At 45.6% G+C, this 20,721-nt stretch overlaps 1 protein-coding gene across 3 annotated transcripts in view; it reads left to right on the forward strand.

The window, feature by feature from the left end:
• Positions 1–20,721, forward strand: part of AMOTL1 (angiomotin like 1) — a 199,079-nt gene that overhangs the window by 36,413 nt on the left and 141,945 nt on the right. For 2 of the 3 annotated variants that reach the window (XM_045163005.1, XM_045163006.1), the window contains exons 1-2: positions 8,660–9,107; positions 9,254–9,304. In XM_045163005.1, coding sequence (XP_045018940.1) covers positions 8,675–9,107; positions 9,254–9,304 — 484 coding nt within the window. In that variant the 5' untranslated portion in view covers positions 8,660–8,674. Of the gene's footprint in view, positions 1–8,659; positions 9,108–9,253; positions 9,305–20,721 lie in introns of those variants that run through there. The other variant, XM_045163007.1, reaches the window with a different exon arrangement.

Genomic DNA, 20,721 nt, shown 5'->3' on the forward strand with positions numbered 1-20,721 from the left:
GCTGGATTCCTAACTGCTGGGCCACCAAGGAAGTCCTATTTCTTTAAAAAAAAATTTTTTTTTTATTTTATAAAATAAAATTGGGTATAGTTGAGCTTTGTGTCTGTTTCTCCTGCATACAGGGTGGTAAAAAGATTGATACAACATAATCTGTCATCCCTGGTCTCCTATTGACATTTGCTTTAACAAGTTGCGTAAACGTCAGGTTTTTTTTTTTTTTTTTTTACAGAGGAGATCATAGGCTAGGCAGGTATGGAGACTTGTCAAAGATTTAGTGGCAAAACTAAGGTGAGAACTCAGGCTTCTGCTTCTCCTTTCAGCACCTGCATTGCTAAGGCCATAGTTTATTGGAAAAACCATTTTAATGTGAAAAAAAGAGAGGCTCTTGTGCACCAGGTAGACCCTATTTGCAATGTCTGAAAGAAGTGATTCCCTGGCAGGCCTCAGTCCAAAATGGGAGATGAGGATGGTCTCTGCATGTCAGCAGAAACTCACATCCATTCTATGGACCTCTTTTATAATGGTTTAGTTATAGATTTCAATGACACCAAATGTTTTTACCTTTCACCTTAACACAATGTATTTTGTCTGATTTCACTCAATAGATGCAGCTGAATGCAAGCTGGAAGTATATGATTTTCCTCTGCAGGGACCTTTTTCTGTGTGTATTTTTGGAATGGTTTATTCTGAGTCATAGCCACATATACCTTCTAGTCGCTTCTTGGCTCAGCCAGAGTTCATTTCCTTTGATATGATGCTGAGTGAAGAGTCTTAAATCTTCACCTCTATTCCATAGTTGGTAACAGGGGGTGTTACCTGGGGGTGGGAGGTGGGCTGGATGGCTCCAAGTTCATACACTTCATAAAACACTTTGTTGTTAGCATCTACTGCACTGGTATTTGAATTGTTCAGAGAACATACTTAGCATTTTTACCAAAATGAATCCTTGTCTTCCTGTCAGACTTAGTACCATATCATCTCTTGGCTTGCACTGTTTCTGTAATTTTCAGGTGACATATAATGACATATAGGTGGCACTAGAGGTTAAAAAAAAAAAAAACAAAAAACCCGCCTACCCATGCAGGAGACATGAGACATGAGTTTGATCCCTGGGTGGGGAAGAGTCCCTGGAGGAGGGCATGGCAACCCACTCCAGCATTCTTGCCTGGAGAATCCCATGGACAGAGGAGCCTGGAGGATTACAGTCCATAGGGTCGCAGAGTCAGACACGACTGAAGCGACTTAGCACGCACGCACCCACAATTCTTCCATTAGGGCCATTTATTTCTTCTGGACAGTATCAAACACTTAAAGCATTCTCTGAGGCTTGATTTTCATTTAAAGGGAATGAAGCAACTCTGTTTTCTTTCTGCCTTGCATCAAGGATTATTAAAAAAAAAAAAAAAGTGGGGTTTGCTTAAAGAAAAGAATATTAAACCCTAGGAGAAGAGAGATGTCCTTTGGGCCATTTCAGCCCTGGAGCTAATGCTGAGACACCAATTAGATGAAAATTCTCTTTGATGAAACCCTATGGGTGGGCACATATGTGCCCCTGCTGTTCTCTGTCCGCTGTCCTAAGAGGATGCACACAGAGACGGGATAAGAGCAGAGTCAGACCGGCCCCGGGCAGCCACGGCCTCTCTCTTGTCTCCTAAATCAGTCTCGCCCTCGCTCCCCAGAGTGGGGAGAGGAGGAGGGGCAAGCTTCGCATCTCCACTCCATTCTGCCATTAACTAGCAGAGAGCCTCCGGAGACAGAAGGCTACCTGCAGAGAACGTGAGCCAAGGGCAACACCAGGGAGAACAGGGAGGCAGGGGGAAGGTTTAGCTCTCTCCTCCTTGTCTTTCATGCTTGAAATCGGTGACCTCCCAGGGGTAGGGATCGGGAAGGCTGTGCACAAATCCTAGCCTGTGGCCACCATCCTAACTTACTACAGCATCCATGCAGCTTTTTCTTGCAAAGGGAATTGATAGCATACCTTGGCCGAAAAATAACCTTTTCCCTATGTGGCATTTTTTTTCTCTTTTTAACTTTTTGTTTTTAAGTTTTTGGCGGCATCACAGGGCACGTGGGATCTTAGTTCTCTGACCAGGGATCAAACCTGCATTCCCTGTATTGGAAGCATGGCGTCTTAGCCACTGAACCACCAGGGAAGTCCCCCTAGGGTGGCATTTAGACCTCTCATTCATCTCTTGGGGGAAGAAGTCACCTCCTGTATGAGGCCTGTCTCCTCCTTTTCTCCATTGACCAAGGGGCCTGTGGTATGAAAGCAGCCCATCTAGCCTGGCCCTCCCTGTGGCCTCTGCTCCAAGCAGCGCTGCAGCAAGGCAGGCCCTGGCCCCGCCGCAGCAGAGGCCAGCCAGGGGCTGATGGCATCCCCAGCCTCCTGGGGGCAGGGGCTGGTACACAGCTACCATCCTGCCCACCATGCAGGATATTAGTGATGGCTGCTTTGCTAGAAACACCTCCAAAAGCATTTTCCAGTGCTTTTAACTCTAGAAAAATGGACCGAAGAATTCCTTTGATTTTAGCATTATGTTTCATGTTGCCACGTGAGCACAGCTCCTGGGTGGAGGGATGAGAGCTCTGCTTAGTGAGTTTCCAGGATAACTGAAGTAGAACACTTTAAATACCTACATACTGTTCAAGATTTTACTGTTCTATACATAACAGTTGATAAGACTTTTTTCCAAAGATTTGTTTATACACTTTCTTGCCCTACTGAGAAAATAGTCATACCTCAGTTTATAAACTGAGAAAATAGTCATACCTCAGTTTATGATTGGGGTTGGACCAAGATCTCATTTAGAAATGCAGTGTCTTTCATTCAGAAGCTATCATAGGATACCTAACTTGTTTCAATAATTCATAAACATGTTTGAATGTGCCTAAAAAGCAATCTCGAGCACGCAAGAATCTGTGGATGTTATTTCAGTTTGTGGATGGAAACTGAGAAAGGAGGACTTCCATTTTCGCAGTTTATACCCATGGAGACTAAATGTCTTTTTCTTTCCCCTTGAATATATATTATTTGCTTATATAATAAAATTAATTTAAAACATTTAAAGTTTGATGTATTATATAAAATTATTAATATTAATGAATAATATATTACTAACTTTATATATACGAAGAAATAGTAAAGCTAGAAGTTGGGTTCCCAGGTTAGCTCCCAAAAGTCTGCTCAAATCATGTAGCAGGTAATAGTAAGAGTGGAGATGAGCCATCAGCCCCCTGTTGTACTATGTTTCTATGGAAAACCTGAGTCCCAGAAATAATTCACCCTGAGCCCCAGAAATATTTCCTTCTTGCTGCTTTCTCTCCACATGTCCCACTTTCTAATAAATGCTGCCCTAGAAATAAGATCAGAGATTGCTTCCCTGTCTTTAGAGGCCATAGCAGCAGGAAGCCCACTCTCCTTCTGTGGTGGTTGAGTTGCTAAGTTGTGTCTGACTCTTGAGACCCCATGGTCTGTAGCCCGCCAGGATCCTCTGTCCATGGTGTTTCCTAGGCAAGAATATTGGAGTGGGTTGCCAATTTCTTCTCCAGGGGATAATCCCGACCCAGGAATCGAAGCTGGGTCTCCTGCCTTGCAAGCAGATTCTTTATCGACTGAACTACAAGGGAAGCCCCACTAGGAGAGTCAAAAAAAAGGACTCCAGCATGCCCAAGCCTTCTGTGTGGGAGAGAAAGGAACATTTCTTCCTTAGCGTCCACAGTGTCCAGCACTGTGCTTGGTCACACTTAACCTGCTCAGCTTCTCCCAGCAATACGGTATTAAGTTTTATCGTCAGGAAACTGAAGCTCTGGGAGATCTAGTAACAACCCTGTGATTTCTCCCCTAATAATTTGACAGAACTGAGATTCCAACCTATAATATTGTGTACTCTCTTTTATAACTTCCCAGCAGAACAATTTCTTTTTATATTGGAGTATAATTGCTTTGGGCTTCCCTTGTGGCTCAGCTGGTAAATAATCCACCTGCAATGTGGGAGACCTGGGTTTGATCCCCAAATTGGGAAGATTCCCTGGAAAAGGGAATGGCTACCCACTCCAGTTTTCTGGCCTGGGCAATTCCATGGACTCTATAGCCCATGCGGTTGCAAAGAGTCAGACATAACTGAGAGACTTGCACCCTCACTTCACATAATTGCTTTATAATGTTGTGTTAGTTTCTGCTGTACAACAAAGTGACTCAGCTATTATGTATACATATATCCCCTCCCTCTTGAGCCTCTTCCCTCCATCCCACCCCTCTAGGTCATCACAGAGCACCGATCTGAGCTCCCTGTGCTATACAGCAGCTTCCCACTAGCTGTCTATTTACACATGATAGTGTATATGTCAATGCTATTCTCCCAGTCTGCCCCATCCTCCCCTTCCCCCGCTATGTCCACATGATCGTGCTCAACATCTGCATCTTTATTTCTGTCCTGTAAATATAATAGTACCTGTCATGTGGAGTAAAGTAAGTCAGAAAATCAAATATTGCATATTAATGCATATATATGAATCTAGAAAAATGGTACTGATTAACTTATTTGCAGAACCATTTCTTTATAAGAGGTCTATAAGCATCCAGTTTGGTTATTGCCTAAGGTTAGGAAGGTCTTCTGAACCTATTGGAAGGTGAGCAACATGAGGACAGGAACCCGTTCTGACCACTATTGTATCTGCCTTGCCTCGCAGATGCATTGCCTACCATCCTGAAAGCATGGTGTGTATGCTTAGTTGCTCAGTTGTATCTGACTCTTTGCAACCCCACAGACGATAGCCTGCCAGGCTCCTCTGTCCATGGGTATTCTCCAGGCAAGAATACTGGAGTGGGTTACCATTCCCTTCACCGGGGGATCTTCCTGACCCAGGGATGGAATCAAGGTCTCCTGCACTGCAGGCAGATTCTTTACCATTTGAACCACCAGAGAAGCATGGTACTTCCCCATAAGTATTGTTTGACTAACAGGAAATGTTATTGTTTTCTCTGCTTTGCTTCCTAAGATAGAAAATTGGAATCATATATTTTAGAAAAATTGTCAACAACAAATATTAAAACAAGAAAAATATTTTTTCATTAACTTTCAGCTGATTAGGAAATTTAAATAACTGAAGGGCTGTAAGAAAAATTCTTAGCTTATGAGTCATCCATTTATAGGGAACAAATTGAAAGGGAGTCCATTGTGAGTTAGAACAATCTGGCAGGCTCCAGAACCTAATCACCTGGTAGAATATTTGTAATGCTCTTCCTATGGGGAATGCCTGATCCTAATTCCACATAACTAACTTTCAAGGAAACTCTTAGAAAGCAAACTAAGAGGTGGGACCATGTACATTGCTTTTAAATGGAAGCATAATCTGTGGTTAGTGATTCCTTTCAGTAACTCGAAGTCATTAAAGAAGAGAAAAGAGCCTCATTTTCCTCAGCTGTGAAAGAGCATACCATCTAATAATAACTAACATGTACTTGATTTTCACAGTGTGACAGTCTCTATTCTACAGGCTCTAAATGCTGTAGTTTATTGCATTCTTGCTACAACCTTATGAGTTAGGTATAATTATTATCTCCATTTTTATAGAAAACTAAGGTTAGCAGAAATTAAACTACTAGTTAATAGTGAATCTGGTATTAGAGCCAAGGTCTGGTTGATCCCTAACCAGACCTTGGCGCTCATACCAAAGCCCTCTGTAGACTGTCCCTCTTGGAATGCAAAGGCTAGTTGCCTCCTGATCCGATGGGGAATTGGAAGCGACAGGGGAGCCTGGTGGGCTGCCGTCTATGGGGTGGCACAGAGTCTGACACGACTGAAGTGACTTAGCGGCAGCAGCAGTCCTGCAAACAGGCCATCTGAGCTCACCTCCTCATGGCATCAGGGAGCCAAAGGCTCCTACTCAGATCAAGAACTGACCATTGGAATTTGGCAGTGCCAAGGTCAGTCTTGACCTTGACAAGAGCTACTCTGGAAGAGTGATGAGCTATAAGCCTGTTTGCCTTTAAGATTAAAGGGAGACGGTGGAAACAATGAGTGTAAACAATTCTTTGATGAATTTTGTGGTAAACTGTCACTGAAACTTGAGATCGGTAATTGGAAGAGAGAAGTAGAATTGGAAAAGATTTTTTAAAGATAGAAACATAATAGCACATTTGTATAGTGATGGGAATGATCCAGAACAGAGGAGAACATCAACTTAGAGAAGAGAGGTGGGGAGAAATCCATGTGAGAGGGCACAGAGGATCTGATACACAGCGGAGGAGTTGGTCTCAGCTGGAAAATGGATGGTTCATCCATAGTAACTAGAGAGCAGGAGAGTAAGTAAACCAGGCAAACAGAGTGATTGCTGGGCTGCACCAATGTCCACTTGAGGCTAGTGGTCACACACTGAAAATAAGACCAGTCGGCATGATGCTGTGCTTCTCTGATCATGTATCACTGGGTGCCGGCAGAGAGAAGATGAAGAAATAGACTTTATCAGGGTTATGGTTTTCCCAAAGACTTAGTAGACAGAGAGAGAGGTGGATTTGAAGGGGTATATAAGAGAAATGAGTAAACCTAGAAACTAGGGCGGTTAAAAGAGAAAGGAATGTCAGGAGGGAGAGTAACACAGAAAAGATCACAGGATCAGCAAATTACAGGAGCGGTTGGGGTCAAGGAGACATTGGGTGAGGATAACAGGAAGAATAAGCTGGAAAGCTTGGAAGGCTGGGTGGTGGTGATAGGAGAGTGGAATGCTTGGTGTTGAGATTACAGATGGTGTTACTAGAAGGGCAGGAAGCTGAGATAGCTGGAGGTGCAGGAAGGGAGAGGATGTTGAAGAGCTGAGAGACCAGAGTACGAGAAGAATCCACTGGTAGATTTGGAAATAAAAATTATCATGGGAATGGTATTGGGGAAAGTGACAGTGATCCAGATGCCAACACCTTCAAGAAATGAGGTAGAATAACACAGAGGTCTGTAGACGGCTGCAGTGAGTAAGGGTTGTAGACAATGTGCTCTGTTATTTTCAAGGACAGCCAGGTTTCCATCAGAGTGAGGAGTTGAAAGAAAATTTGACAAACCATGAATGAAAGTGAAAGTGAAAGTTGCTCAGTCGTGTCCAGCTCTTTGGGATCCAGTTCATGGAATTCTCCAGGCCAGAATACTTGAGTGGGTAGCCGTTCCCTTCTCCAGGGGATCTTCCCAACCCAGGAATCGAACCCAGGTCTCCCACATTGCAGGTGGATTCTTCACCAGCTGAGCTACAAGGGAAGTCCAAGAAAACTGGGGTGGGTAGCCTATCCCTTCTCCAGGGGATCTTCCTAACGCAGGAATCGAACCGGGGTCTCCTGCATTGCAGGTGGATTCTTTATCAACTGAGCCATCAGGGAAGCCCATGAATTCCTGAAAACAAATGGAGGTTTTCAGGAGATGGGAGGGGATGTCTTGATATGTGCAAAGATTCACCCAAGCACATTCACTTTTTGGATTTCAGAGCTCAGATTGTCAGGAGTGGGGAAAACAGAAGAGGATAGAGAGAGAGGCTGGGCAGTTCAAGAATGGTTGCTTTGGGGTGTTCCTTGGCCTAGTGGTTAGGATTCTGGGCTTTCACTGCTGTGGCCTGGTTCAGTCCTTGGTCAGGGAACTGAGATATCCCTCAAGCCACTCTCAGGGCAGCCAACAGAAAAGGAAGAAGAAGAAGAACGGTTACCCTGGTGCGGAAGGAGGACAGTCTCAGCTTGGTCCCCGGCCATTCCTCCGTGGGCACTCGGGCCAGGGTGCCTTCTTTCTGTCCTCCACGGTAAATTGTAGACTGACAGTAGAACACTCAGAGATGACTGAGGTTTACAGAATGAGATCACCTCAGCACTGGTCCACGGGCCCTCGGGCTGCTGCAGCTGGGGATCTGATCAGTCTGAGACTACAGAAGGTCCGGATGTTGCCCAGACTGTTAACTCTCCAACTATCAGTGTCCAAGGCCGGGGATGGAGAAGAGACAGCCGTTTTCTATGTCTGCGCCTTCCTTCCTCTGCCTCCTCCCAGCATCTCTAGAGCATTTTCCCATAGCCCAGGGCCCTCCTGAGTGAGGCATCAGTCAGTCCTGGTAGAAACACATAATGCATCTGTACAAGTTATTCAGACCACTGACCTGGGGAGGGAGACTCCCGCAAGCTGACATCAATTTCTTTAGGACCTACAACTCAAATTTTCAGACCCAAACTTTTGTTTCTACATTCTGTAAGTGAAACTGCGCAACTCTTTTTATATTAGAAGGAATATGGCTCTGCTCTCTCCTGACACGTGTGCGCGCGCGCGCACACACACACACACACACACACTCACAACGATGCGCAGTCGTACATAAGTTATTTAACTTCTGAGCCTCAGTTTCCCTACCTGTGAAATGAAGGCATATTATCTTCCCTGCTAGTCTCTTAAGAGGAAGAAATATTGCTTGGAGTGAAGTCAGATTTCAGGTTCAAAGGAGAGGGTTGAGGGTGTTGGAAACCCTTCCTTGCTGCAGGGAATATTCAAGCTCTGAAACTCCTGCTTTTTCCCAGGAGAAGCAAAGCAAAAAAAAAAAAAAAAAAAACAAAACACGATTTCCCAAGCATCGGAACAGGACAGACATAATACAAAAATGCAGAAATCGTTTTACAACTGGTTACACGCTCGTTTGTCATAAATGGTCAGAGAAAGGGGAGATGGGGAAGATGCCCTCCCACCAGGAGTCGGGAGGCAGCGCGCGCGCCGCTGGCGAGCGTGAAGGCCGCGGTCGCCTAGCAACGGATAGCGGGGATGCGCACGGGCGCTCCTTCGGGTGGGCTCAGGGAGCTCGCCGCCGCCGCCGTTGCGCGCTCTCGGGCCTCCCAGACCCGCTAGGAAACTTTGGGGCTCCTGGGCGCTGGGGCGTCGACACTAGACCCGGGGGACGCCGCGATGCGCCCCGCGGGCTGAGGGAAGAGGGGGAGGTCGCTGCCTGGCGCGCCCGGCCGGGGGATCCATGGGCTCGCACCTACGGAAAGTTGGCGCGCACCTGCCTGCGCCCAGAAGACGCTTGGTTCCTGGGCCGAACTGCTCCCCGCCAAGTTTCTTTAACGATTTCTTCCCCCCAGTGGATCTTGCATCTGGAACCCCGTGAGGCCCTGGGTTCACGGATTTCCGTCTCTGGGAGAGAGAAACGCGCGCTTTTCTAAGGGACCTGGGCGGTAACTGATTTTTAATCGATTAGCCCTGGAAGGTTAAGATTCTATTTTTGTTTTCTGCTTTTCTTCTTCCTCCAGACAACGAGTTTGTGGAAGCCTCTCCCACGCCCTACAGCCCGGAGGAGTTCGGTAAGTCTGCCCCTTTTGCCTTTAGCCCGAGGGGCGGAGAGAAAGGGCTGGCCGGGGGACTCTCGCCCTGCTGCACGTTCCTTTTGCGGTGAGAACTGGTCTTTTCCTGAAGCGTGAGCTTTGGAGGTGGCAGGGGTGAGAGTCGGCTGTGCGGTGTGTGTGTGTGTGTGTGTGTGTGTGTGTGTGTGTGTGTGTGTCCTGGTCTTTGGTGACGCTCCCAGGAGCGCGCCACAGCAAACTTCCTGATCTGCGGGCCCCTGCAAGCAGGCGGTCTCATCCTGCCTGGAAAGATGCAGCTAGCCGGTAAATGCCACAAGAAGGACATCGTGTGGCTACTCCCTAACCTGAATTTAATGAAGTCCAGGGCCAAAAACGTTCAGGTAATTAAATTTCAAGACCTGGGAGCTGCGATCGCCCTTGACGTCTGTATTTCCTCCAGGTGTCTGGGAATAGGGCATTTCATCCTCTTCCGCCTGTCATTCTAAGTGTAGATTTGTGGTGGGTGAGCCAGGACACACTTGTCAGAGACAGACTTCCTCCCACGAAGAGAAGGACATTTGCGTTGTTGGGATATCTCCGAGTATTCCTGCCACCCAGTCTCGTTTGGTAGCTTAGTGGTTGATTTTTGGTTTTGGTTTTCTTTCTCATTCTCGGTTTCCTTAAGCCGCTAACAATATGGGCTGTCAAGTCTGTCCCTGCTGTTCTTTTATCACCAGCTTGAACATCTCGCCTTCCTTCCATGAAATGACAGCTGTTTAAAAATGTTTATCCACAGTGAGGCTCTGAGCCTTGGGTACCATTTGTCTGATCATCCTTTCCTCCTGATCTGTGTGTCCTCGGCAAGACCCACACTGGCTGAAGTTAATTAAATTCCATTGCAGCAAGGACTTTCATCCATTTCTAAGAGCCAGGCACCCAAAATAGGTCTGGATCAAGAGAGGCGTTCTGAGGCAGGGAAGAGGACCTTGTTTTATTCAGAAAATGTGTTTCTGACAAGTTCTGAGGCAATCACATCTCTGGGAAAGGAATCACAAATTAAATGCATGAATAAAACTAGCTTCTGAAGGGACACTGTGGTGAGCCGTTTTATGAAATGGAAATGACATCTAAACCATAGCTTTGCATGAAGCAGTTTCTGAAGAGGGCAGATTCCTGGTGATCTGCTCTACACGTGTTTAATTGTGTGTGAATGACACCAACATTGGTGCTTTACATGGGACAGAAGGTGTTTGGTTCTCTTAAATTATAGATAAGTGTCAGCCATGGCAGAATGAGCATTCCTTGCTCCGAGAAACCACCTGTATAAACACCTAATTGTTTGCATTCACAGAACGATTTATGTACCTGAAAGGCCCAGGTGATTGATCCTCTTTTGTTTCCATCTCTCCCTTTGGGACTAACAGACTGGACGGTCCAGCTGATCAGTAGGGGGAGCCCTTCAAATCAGCAGTAGAAATTCAGAAAACAGCATTTTTTTCCCCTTCAGCTCCTCTGTGGGGAAAACCCAGTTTTTCATGAGGAGGTGAGAGTGTTATAGGAATCCTGGGGTTCCCTCCTGGGCTCTGGGATGCAAGATGATTGAGAATACAAAATAAGATAAAATACAGTCAGAGTTTGAGACCAAGTTTCTGGCTGCTATGCCTTCCTTAGTATAGGCTTGTGCTCAGTCGTGTCCGACTCTTGCAATCCCATGGACTGCAGCCAGCCAGGCTCAGCTGTCCATGGAATTCTCCAGGCAAGAATACTGGAGTTAGGTGCTATTTTCTACTCCAGGAGATCTTCCCGACCCAGGGATTGAACCCTTGTCTTCTGCGTCTCCTGTGTTGATGGAGAGATTCTTTACCACTGAGCCACCTGGGAAGCCCTTGCCTGCTTTAGTAGATCTGTTAACCAGTCTGTTTTCTCATCTTTGAAAAGCAGGGGTTGTGCCAAGCAGCCCCTAAGGCATCACCCAGTTCCAGCCTCCTGAAATCTTAAGCCAAAGGAGGCATGTGGCTCTTGGGTGTTTATTATTTACACTGGGTGCCATACTGCTTGGGTGCATGGTGTCTCCAGAGGGATTTCCACTTCCTGACAGAGCAGCTCATTGGCTGAGACTGTGTTGTTTCCATGCTATTCAGGTCAAAGAGGGAGCTGGCATTTTTTCCCTTGAAAGAATCGTGATACTTTTCGGTGCTTTCCTTAGACACACAGCAGGAAAGATTACCCTACAGCAGTTGATGAGCTTGTCAAGCAGCCATTCTTTCTGAAGCACGAAAGAGCACAGATTCACCCCTTGGCCAGGATCTTAGGGACCCGGAGAAGGAGGGAGGGAGGCCATGAAGACTTAGTTTGAATTCTATCACTGCGCTTACCTGTGACCTTGGGCAGATGACAAAACTGCTCTGAGCCTCGATTATCTCTCAACCTAATTGCAGACCTTGCATGACTGTGGTCAATGGTGTGTGTAAAGTCCTAACCCCACATGTTGTATGTGCAGATATTCAGGAAGTGCTTATGGCTGTTAATTCATTATTATTATTATTATTCAGTTAAAAGACACATTTCCAATGCATGAAGTATGGACTAGCTCTCACCAATTGTCCCAACCTATTAACTGAAACCATTTTTATTTCTAGAAATTCCTCTGTAATTTGCTTATTCTTCAAACAGATGCTCAGAAATGGTGATCGGGTCATTTGAATTATCTAGTGATTTGTTTTGGAGCTGCATGTGGAATGGTGTTCCGTCGAGGGTCTTCAGTAACAGTGCCACTACTTTCTCGTGATGCGATAGGTTCACGCATCACAGGTAGTCTGCTTCAACTCCAAATTTTCATATCAGTCTCCAAATAAGCTATGACTAGCGCTTTGGGGCATTTATTCTCAGTGTTGAAGCAAGATCACGTAATGAATTTAAGTAACCAAAAGGGGGTTTGTGTTCCTCTGCACTCCTACTTTCTGCCCTCTGACCACCCTGAGGCATCTCTCGTGCCCCCAAGAAGTATGTCACACTTCCTGTTTCTCGGGCCTCTGAGTAAAATAAACTTTTGTTTCCCCCTACAAAACAAAAAGGAATTTTTGAAAAGGCAGTGAAAATAGGAGTCTAACTCGAGATGAATGCTGTGTTGTAGGTGTCTTCTGATGGAGAGTCCAGAAATATGCCCTGTCTCCTGTGATGGTACCATTTTCTAGAGGCAAAATCCGCATCGTCCTTCCATAGCCCTTCTATAGCCCCATGTGTAGGTAGAGATGATGGCCATTGGAGAGGGTAAGAGAAAATGCATGGAGAGTTGGAATGAAGCCAGGTATGATCATGTCTGCCCCTGTCTAGTAACCTTCATCAACTTCCTACTACCTGGAAGATAGACATTCGGTTAGCCATGGGGTAACGCCCATCATTTGCATCATCCCCACTCACCATAACCTTCTGTTTATATTGAAGGACTGGACAGTCTAAATGCACCTCTGGCTGCAAAATACCGCCCCTTCTCTCTTCCTCTCCTGGCTGGCTCCTACCCTTCCTTCAACACTCAGTTCATGTGTCACGTGCTCCTAGGGATTCTCTACCCTGCTCATTAGAATCAGGGGAGCTATTAAAAGTCGTACGACCAAGTCGTAACCCTGACCAATTACATTAGAATCCCTGGAGTGTGGACCTAAGCATCTGTATTTTATCACTGTATGTTTTAAAAACTGAATCCCAAGTGATTCTGGTGTGTAGCCAAGGTTGTCAGCTACTGTATGAGGTTGTGGCCACTTCATTCTTCTTTGCAGATCTAGCAGCCAGCCCGGTACCTGGTACTGGAAATGCTTATTGAACGAGTGAATGAGGGTCACCTTTGAGATGCTTTGTCTTTTCATAGTTGTATATTCCTAAGACTGAACTGTCTCTTTGTCATACCAATGCCTTGGGGCACTTGTATCCTTTGACCTGTATCTCTCTCGTCTATTCATTCCTTAGGCTTAATCGGTTTATTTTGTTTCTTAAAAATGGAAATTTTAAAACCACTTTTTAATATAAAAGTAGCACATGCTTACTTTAGAAAATCTGGACGTTAGGAAGAATGGAAGAGAGTCCACTCCTTCACCACTGAAAAGGACATGGACATGGATGGGTCGCTGTTTCCTTAACTTTCCATAATTTGCTGCCCTTTGGGGTTTCTTGACCCTCTGAAATGCCTCAGTGTGTTCAGTTGATGCTCTTTTTTGCTCAGACTCTGTGAACTTTCCTGAGTCCCCAAAGGAATGTTCATGGGAATAGCATTCTTGAGAGACCAGGGCCAGTGCCCCCAGGGCCAGTGTACCATGAGAAAGGGTTTTCTTGTACTATTCTTGCCTCCTTATTCAAGCAAGATGTAGGGGCTTTATCACAATAATTAATAACAGTGTGTAACTTCTTTAAAACAGTAAATGTTTGCCAGCCCACCCCCTTGCCCTCCTAAAACAGGGGCTAAGACCGCACGACTTGATAATAGTACTTACGTCTGTCAGAGTGCAGCAACTGGGAAGTATGAAAATAGTCAGAATAGACAGACAAACTGCTGCTGTAACAAACAAGCTCAAATGTCAGTGACTTAACACCATAGAGGTGGTGTTTGTTGCTTGTATTGTAGTCAAGTGTTGAGTTGTCAGAGGGCTCTGATCCATGTGATCATGGAAAGCCCCAGGCACCTTTCCTGTTTTCATCCATCCTACTCTAGAGCATCAGATTCCTTCACTGGATGCTTTGCATACCTTTGGCAGGTGAGTGAATAAGGTGAGCGGGACAAAGGTACACTCACTGATGGTTGTCTCAGCCTGGGGGTAACACACTCACCTTCCTTCCAATTCCAGAGGTGGGAGCTAGTCCCATAGCCTCACGCAGATGGAGAGAGGCTGGGAAACGTAGTCTAGTAACAGCCAGAAAGAAGAGGAGCGCACTTGCATTGGTGATCACTAACCATCTCTACCGGTCACGACTCCTACTGCTTTAACCACAGTGACTGAGCTACATCCTGGTCTTTGTATTGTTTAAGTTACTGGTTCGGTAATAACAGTGAGTGAAACAAGAAACAAATTAAATTGTCTTTCACTTGCAGCATAAGCTCTTCTGATAACCTCAAATGGAGTTTCCCTGCCGTGGGCTAAGGTGGCTGCTTCAGATCACACCATCACATCCCACATCCCCGTCTATAGGAAAGAGAGAAGAAAAGTGGAGGGTGTAATCTAAAGGCTGCTCACATTGTTTCATTTGCATTCCTTTGGCCTGAACTCTAGTCAGATGCCATACCTTGCTCCAAGAAGGCTGGAAAATCTGGGTGGGAGTAAGTGGAGTCTTTTACTGGAAGGATGACTAAGTCGGATACAGGGGGGAAAAGGTTCTGGATAACCAGTAGTCTTTTCAGTCAGTTCTAGGATGCATGTCTTAGTGGTTGAGAGCATGGATTCAGAGTCATACTGTGTGGACTTCAGTTTGATCCCACCTCTTATTTGCTCTGTGACATTGGGCAGGTTATGTCATCTATATCTCTGTTTCCTAATCTATAAACTCATGTGTCAGCTCTCTTCTGATGCTCTTCAAGACCCACTTACCATCCTTCACCACCCTGCTCAGTGCCCTGGAAACCTTACCTTTCTGGATGGACACCCCTGGCTTTTTTGGCCAGTGAAAGGTACCACCAGAATGTGGGAGGGTGGAAACCAAGGGATGTCAAGGTACTTAGTCCCTTCCCGTGGGGCTGTAGGATGACATGGCTGGATCAGTCTAGGCCACTGCTTGCTCTCCTGCAACGTCGGATCCTTCTGGGTTCTGGAACCTCCCCTTCTGAATGAGGGGTGGCAGCCATGCCCCATCTGGCTCGCCCCAGGCTGCTCCTCCATCGTCTGTTTTCCCTTCTCCCTGCCCATCACACTCTCATCAGCAGGCCCTTCAACCGCTTATTTTAGAGTATACCACCCGTTTCCTGTGGTATACCGCTTTTTTTAGAGTATACCACCCATTTCCTGTGGTATACCACTTTTTTAGAGTATACCACCCACTTCCTCTCTCTGATATGATGGGGGCTAATAATAGTACCAGCCTCAGACCATAGTGGTGAGGAGCAAATGGGTTTTAGAAGGAACACTTGAAGGTCATCATTGTTGTTCAGTCACTCAGTCATGTCTAACTATTTGTGAACCCAGGGACTGCACCGTACAAGGCTTCCCTGTCCTTCACTATCTCCCGGAGCTTGATCAAACTCATGTCCATCAAGTCAGTGATGCCATCCAACCATCTCATCCTCTGTCACCCCCTTCTCCTCCTGCCCTCAGTCTTTCCCAGAATCAGGGTCTTTTCCAATGAGTTGCCTCTTTGCATCAGGTGGCCAAAGTATTAGCGCTTCAGCTTGAGAATCAGTTCTTCTGATGAATATTCAGGGTTGATTTCCTTTAATATTGATTGGTTTGATCTCCTTTGCAGTCCAAGGGACTCAAGAGTCTTCTGAATGTCATAACCATCATTAAATGTTTACTATGTTTCATGTCCCTGGGTGAATGCCCTGATCCCTATAGGCATGGTCAAACCTTCTGAAAGACCTGGTTTTTGACATATAAATTAAATAATATGGCCACTCATCTCCTCTTCTGCACCCTGTGTTAAGAGGATGCAGCAAGAGGTTGCAGATGTGTTCCTGCAACCAAAGTTTCTTCCCTCTCATCATGTGGGGAGAAATAAGGAGAAAGGCCCAGACTTTTATTATTATTCACTTACCCTGTGCTAGGACATGTAGGGGTGTAAACAGTTTACCCAGCTTCCCAGCTTGGAGTTTTAATCATGCCACCCACATTGATAGCCCAATAACAATTTCCAAGGATTTTCCTGTGCATATTACTAACAAATTGGGCTTCCCTGATGGCTCCTGCATGTAGTGCAGGAGACCTGGGTTCAATCCCTGGGTTGGGAAGATCCCCTGGAGAAGGGAATGGCTACCCACTCCATTCTTCTTGCCTGGAGAATCTCATGGACAGAAGAGCCTGGCAGGCTATAGTCCAAAGGGTTGCAAAGAGTTGGACATGACTGAGCGGCTAAGCACACATTACTAACAAATCAAGTCTTTTTCTAAGGCTACCCTCTAATTTTAAGCCCAGGAATTCTCAGGGATGCTTGTTCACATCCACAGAGTCAGTTCTGATTGTTCTAGTCTTTTGCCAAGGGAGCTGGAATCCAGATACAGCTTATTGAGGCCAGTGGACACCTTGGTAACTGCTCACAACCTCTTTTTCCAGAAACCAGTGATCCCACGACACAGCCATCGCTGCTGCTGCCTCTACACAGGACAGAACCCAGGGCTTGGCGTTCTCCTGCCCGGAGCCTAACTGGTTTCCCAGTGGCCTGCCCTGGGCTGGCCAAAGAGCTGAGGGCACCCCTCTCCAAATGCTGCAGAGTTGGCACAGGGCTTTCTAGTCACTACACAAGCCCCCACTCACCTAGGGGCTGGGATCAGGTTGGCCACATGCCCGGCTCTGAGCTGGTCTTTAAACAGCCAGGACCGTTCACGCCACCCCTGGATCTGCCCCCAGATCTCTGCACCCTGCGAAGCCCATCTGTCCTGCCTTCCTCCTCCCCCGGGCGTGGCTTCTGAGAGGGAGGGAGTTTTCACTCCAGTTTAACTTTTCTCAGGATGATTGACTGTGGAAAATTCAATTCTCTTCACAGGAAACCTCACCCTACCGCAAGGCGCGGTCTGGCCTCCTGGCTCCAGCAAAACAATCACAGAGTGGCTCTCCATTGTTACAGTTTCCTAAATCTGGGCACTCAGCCTCTTGCATGATTGATCTCCTTGAGTTTATCAGCTCCTTTCAAATGCAGAAGGACTCAGTGAGGCAGAAGGAATTATCTTCACCTCATGGAGGAGGAAACAGAGGCTCAGAGGGATTAATATCTGCCCAACTGCCACACAGCTAGTTAGAGGGAAAACTTCCACTCGAAATTGAATCTCTGGCTCCAGAAGCAAGTCTCTGTTTCTTGGAGAGGAGAATATAGAAGTTGCCCTCCTCCCAGGGGGATTGAAGAGGGCAGTGGCAACCCACTCCAGTATTCTTGCCTGGAAAGTTCCATGGACAGAAGGGGCCTGGCGGGCTATAGTTCACAGCATCGCAGAATCAGACACAACGGAGCATGCATGCAGGAGGATTTGGTTGCTATAAATGATGCAAAAGTAACTACCACAGGGCCTGACTGCACAGTAGATGCCTGTCCAATACGTTCTTGTTGAATAAATGAATGAATAGTAGGTGCGCAAAGCCATATGTATGTGTGTGTGTGTGTGTGTGTGTGTGTGTGTGTGTGTGTATATATATATACATACACATTTTTTTTTCTTTAGACCAACAAATAATGGTTAATATATTCCAAAGTAATTTTCCATAATGGGATCTGAAACGGCAATCAGAAAAACTCTTCCTAGCTTCCATCATCCAGTTCCCTCTCTCCTATCCGTGTTTCAGCCCCGTGGAGCTTCTGGGACGGGAAAGATCTTGCGGTTCCCGGATGGTGCCTCCGCCATTTCTAAAGAAACCAGACCTTGGCCGCAGCGCAGTTCGGGGCAGGGCAGGGGCAGCCTGGAGGGGAATGTCTGAAAGCGTAACTGAGGGCAGGTGGACCCCGGCCTGGGTGTAAAACTCATCCCAGTTCCCCTGGTGTTTGTCGGCGAAGTGACACTGCTCACTGCGCAGGAGGCGAGGTCTTATTTCAGGATGTTTTCCTTGGGAGAGAGAATGGAGTAAGGCAGGAGAAAATGAGAATCACTTCTGGTGGTTATCTGTGCTGTGCTAAGTCGCTCCAGTCGTGTCTGACTCTGTGTGACCCCATGGACTGTAACCTGGCAGGCTCCTCTGTCCATGGGATTCTCCAGGCAAGAATAGTGAAGTGGGTTGCCATGCCCTCCTCCAGAAGATCTTCCTGACCCAGGGATCAAACCAGAGTTTCTTAATGTCTCCTGCATTGGCAGACAAGTTCTTTACCAGTAGCGCCACCTGGGAAGCCCAAATGGTTGTCTATCTAGGCTAAAAGGGCAAAAAAGGTATAGAATAGCCGGATAAAATTCACACACACACACACACACAGAATGGAAAGGGCATTTTCCTCGCCAAAAAGATGTTTTAAGACTGTGTCCAATTATTCCTGAATGTTAAACACAAACCACTTAGAAATGATGATATTTCATCAATTGTTAAAGACTTTCTGAGTCTAAAGAGTGTTAAATAACCAGTTTGATCTGTTCGAGAATGCTGTGATTACAGGTTTCTGGGTCACATTTGTACTGGATGATCTTTCTGGACTATGTCCTGTCGGTTTGGGTTTTTTTCAAATCAGTCGTGCCGTCCCCCCTCCCCCCCGGGGTGGGCACATTAAAGTGGCCTTCTGGGACTCTTCGGCTCTCTCTTGGGCTTCCCTCCCCTTTTCTCCTTTCTCCCCACGTCTGGATCCCTGTATGCCCTCTCCCCGGCATCTGCCTCAGTTCCCCTCTGTCTTTTCCTCTCCCTTCCCCCTCCTGCTGCCTCCTTCCTCTTCCCATCTGAAGTTGGAATACAGACAGAAAAACCAGTGCTTGCCTTGCCAGGGCCCTCTGCCAGAAAAATGGAACAGGTCAAATTATAAAAAAAAAAAAGCATTAAAAAAGAATGCTCTTTGGCAAAATGGGGGAAACAGATGTTCAGGGGTGGTTTTGCTGTCTCAGGCTGTCAGTTGAAACACCTTCCTTACAGAATAGCTAGATGCGGGCATTCATCATCATGTCACAGGTGTGGTTGTTTTAACATCAAATATGTAAATGTATATTTATTTGTCTCTGCTCAATTCTCATCCCCTCATCACCTTTGTAGCCCCAAATCCAGAGTAGGCAAGATTACTGACTACCTGATAGCAAGGTTTATTTTCACCCTCTTTTCAGAAGGGTTTTTTTTGGGTGGGGGAGGGGGCCCTAGAAAATTTTATTGTATCTATTTACAATTTTTTTTATTGAAATATAGGTGAATTATAATGCTGTATTGGCTTCAGGTGTACATCACAGTGATTCAGCTCTCTATCTATCTATATATATATATATATATATATAATTTTTCAATTTCTTTCCCCTTATAAGTTATTACAAGATATCGAATTCCCTGTGCTATACAGTAGACCCTTGTTGGTTACCTATCTTATGTACAATAGTGTGTATAATCCCAAACTTCTAATTTATCCCTTTTCCCACTTTCCCCTTTGGTAGCCACAAATTTGTTTTCCATGTCTGTGCATCTATTTCTGTTTTATAAATAACTTCATTTGTACTATTTTTTTTTTAGATTCCACACATAAGTAATTTTGGTCTTTGACTTACTTCACTTAGTATGATAATCTCTAGATCTGCCCATGTTGCCCCAAATGGCATTATTTGGTTCTTTTTTAAGGCTCAGTAATATTCCACTGTACAGGAGACAGGGATCAAGACCATCCCCATGGAAAAGAAATGCAAAAAAGCAAAATGGCTGTCTGGGGAGGCCTTACAAATAGCTGTGAAAAGAAGAGATGCGAAAAGCAAAGGAGAAAAAGAAAGATATAAGCATCTGAATGCAGAGTTCCAAAGACAAGCAAGGAGAGATAAGAAAGCCTTCCTCAGTGATCAATGCAAAGAAATAGAGGAAAACAACAGAATGGGAAAGACTAGAGATCTCTTCAAGAAAATTAGAGATACCAAGGGAACATTTCATGCAAAGATGGGCTCCATAAAGAACAGAAATGGTATGGACCTAACAGAAGCAGAAGATATTAAGAAGAGGTGGCAAGAATACACAGAAGAACTGTACAAAAAAGATCTTCACGACCCAGATAATCATGATGGTGTGATCACTGACCTAGAGCCAGACATCCTGGAATGTGAAGTCAAGTGGGCCTTAGAAAGCATCGCTACGAACAAAGCTAGTGGAGGTGATGGAATTCCGGTTGAGCTATTTCAAATACTGAAAGATGACACTGTGAAAGTGCTGCATTCAATATGCCAGCAAATTTGGAAAACTCAGCAGTGGCCACAGGACTTGAAAAGGTCAGTTTTCATTTCAATCCCAAAGAAAGGAAATGTCAAAGAATGCTCAAACTACCACATAATTGCACTCATCTCACACGCTAGTAAAGTAATGCTCAAAATTCTCCAAGCCAGGCTTCAGCAATACGTGAACCATGAACTTCCACATGTTCAAGCTGGTTTTAGAAAAGGCAGAGGAACCAGAGATCAAATTGCCAACATCCGCTGGATCATGGAAAATGCAAGAGAGTTCCAGAAAAACATCTATTTCTGCTTTATTGACTATGCCAAAGCCTTTGACTGTGTGGCTCACAATAAACTGTGGAAAATTCTTTACGAGATGGGAATACCAGACCACCTGACCTGCCTCTTGAGAAACCTATATGCAGGTCAGGAAACAACAGTTAGAACTGGA

The sequence above is a fragment of the Bubalus bubalis genome, chromosome 16 (assembly GCF_019923935.1).
Source record: "Bubalus bubalis isolate 160015118507 breed Murrah chromosome 16, NDDB_SH_1, whole genome shotgun sequence".
Lineage (NCBI taxonomy): Eukaryota > Metazoa > Chordata > Mammalia > Artiodactyla > Bovidae > Bubalus > Bubalus bubalis.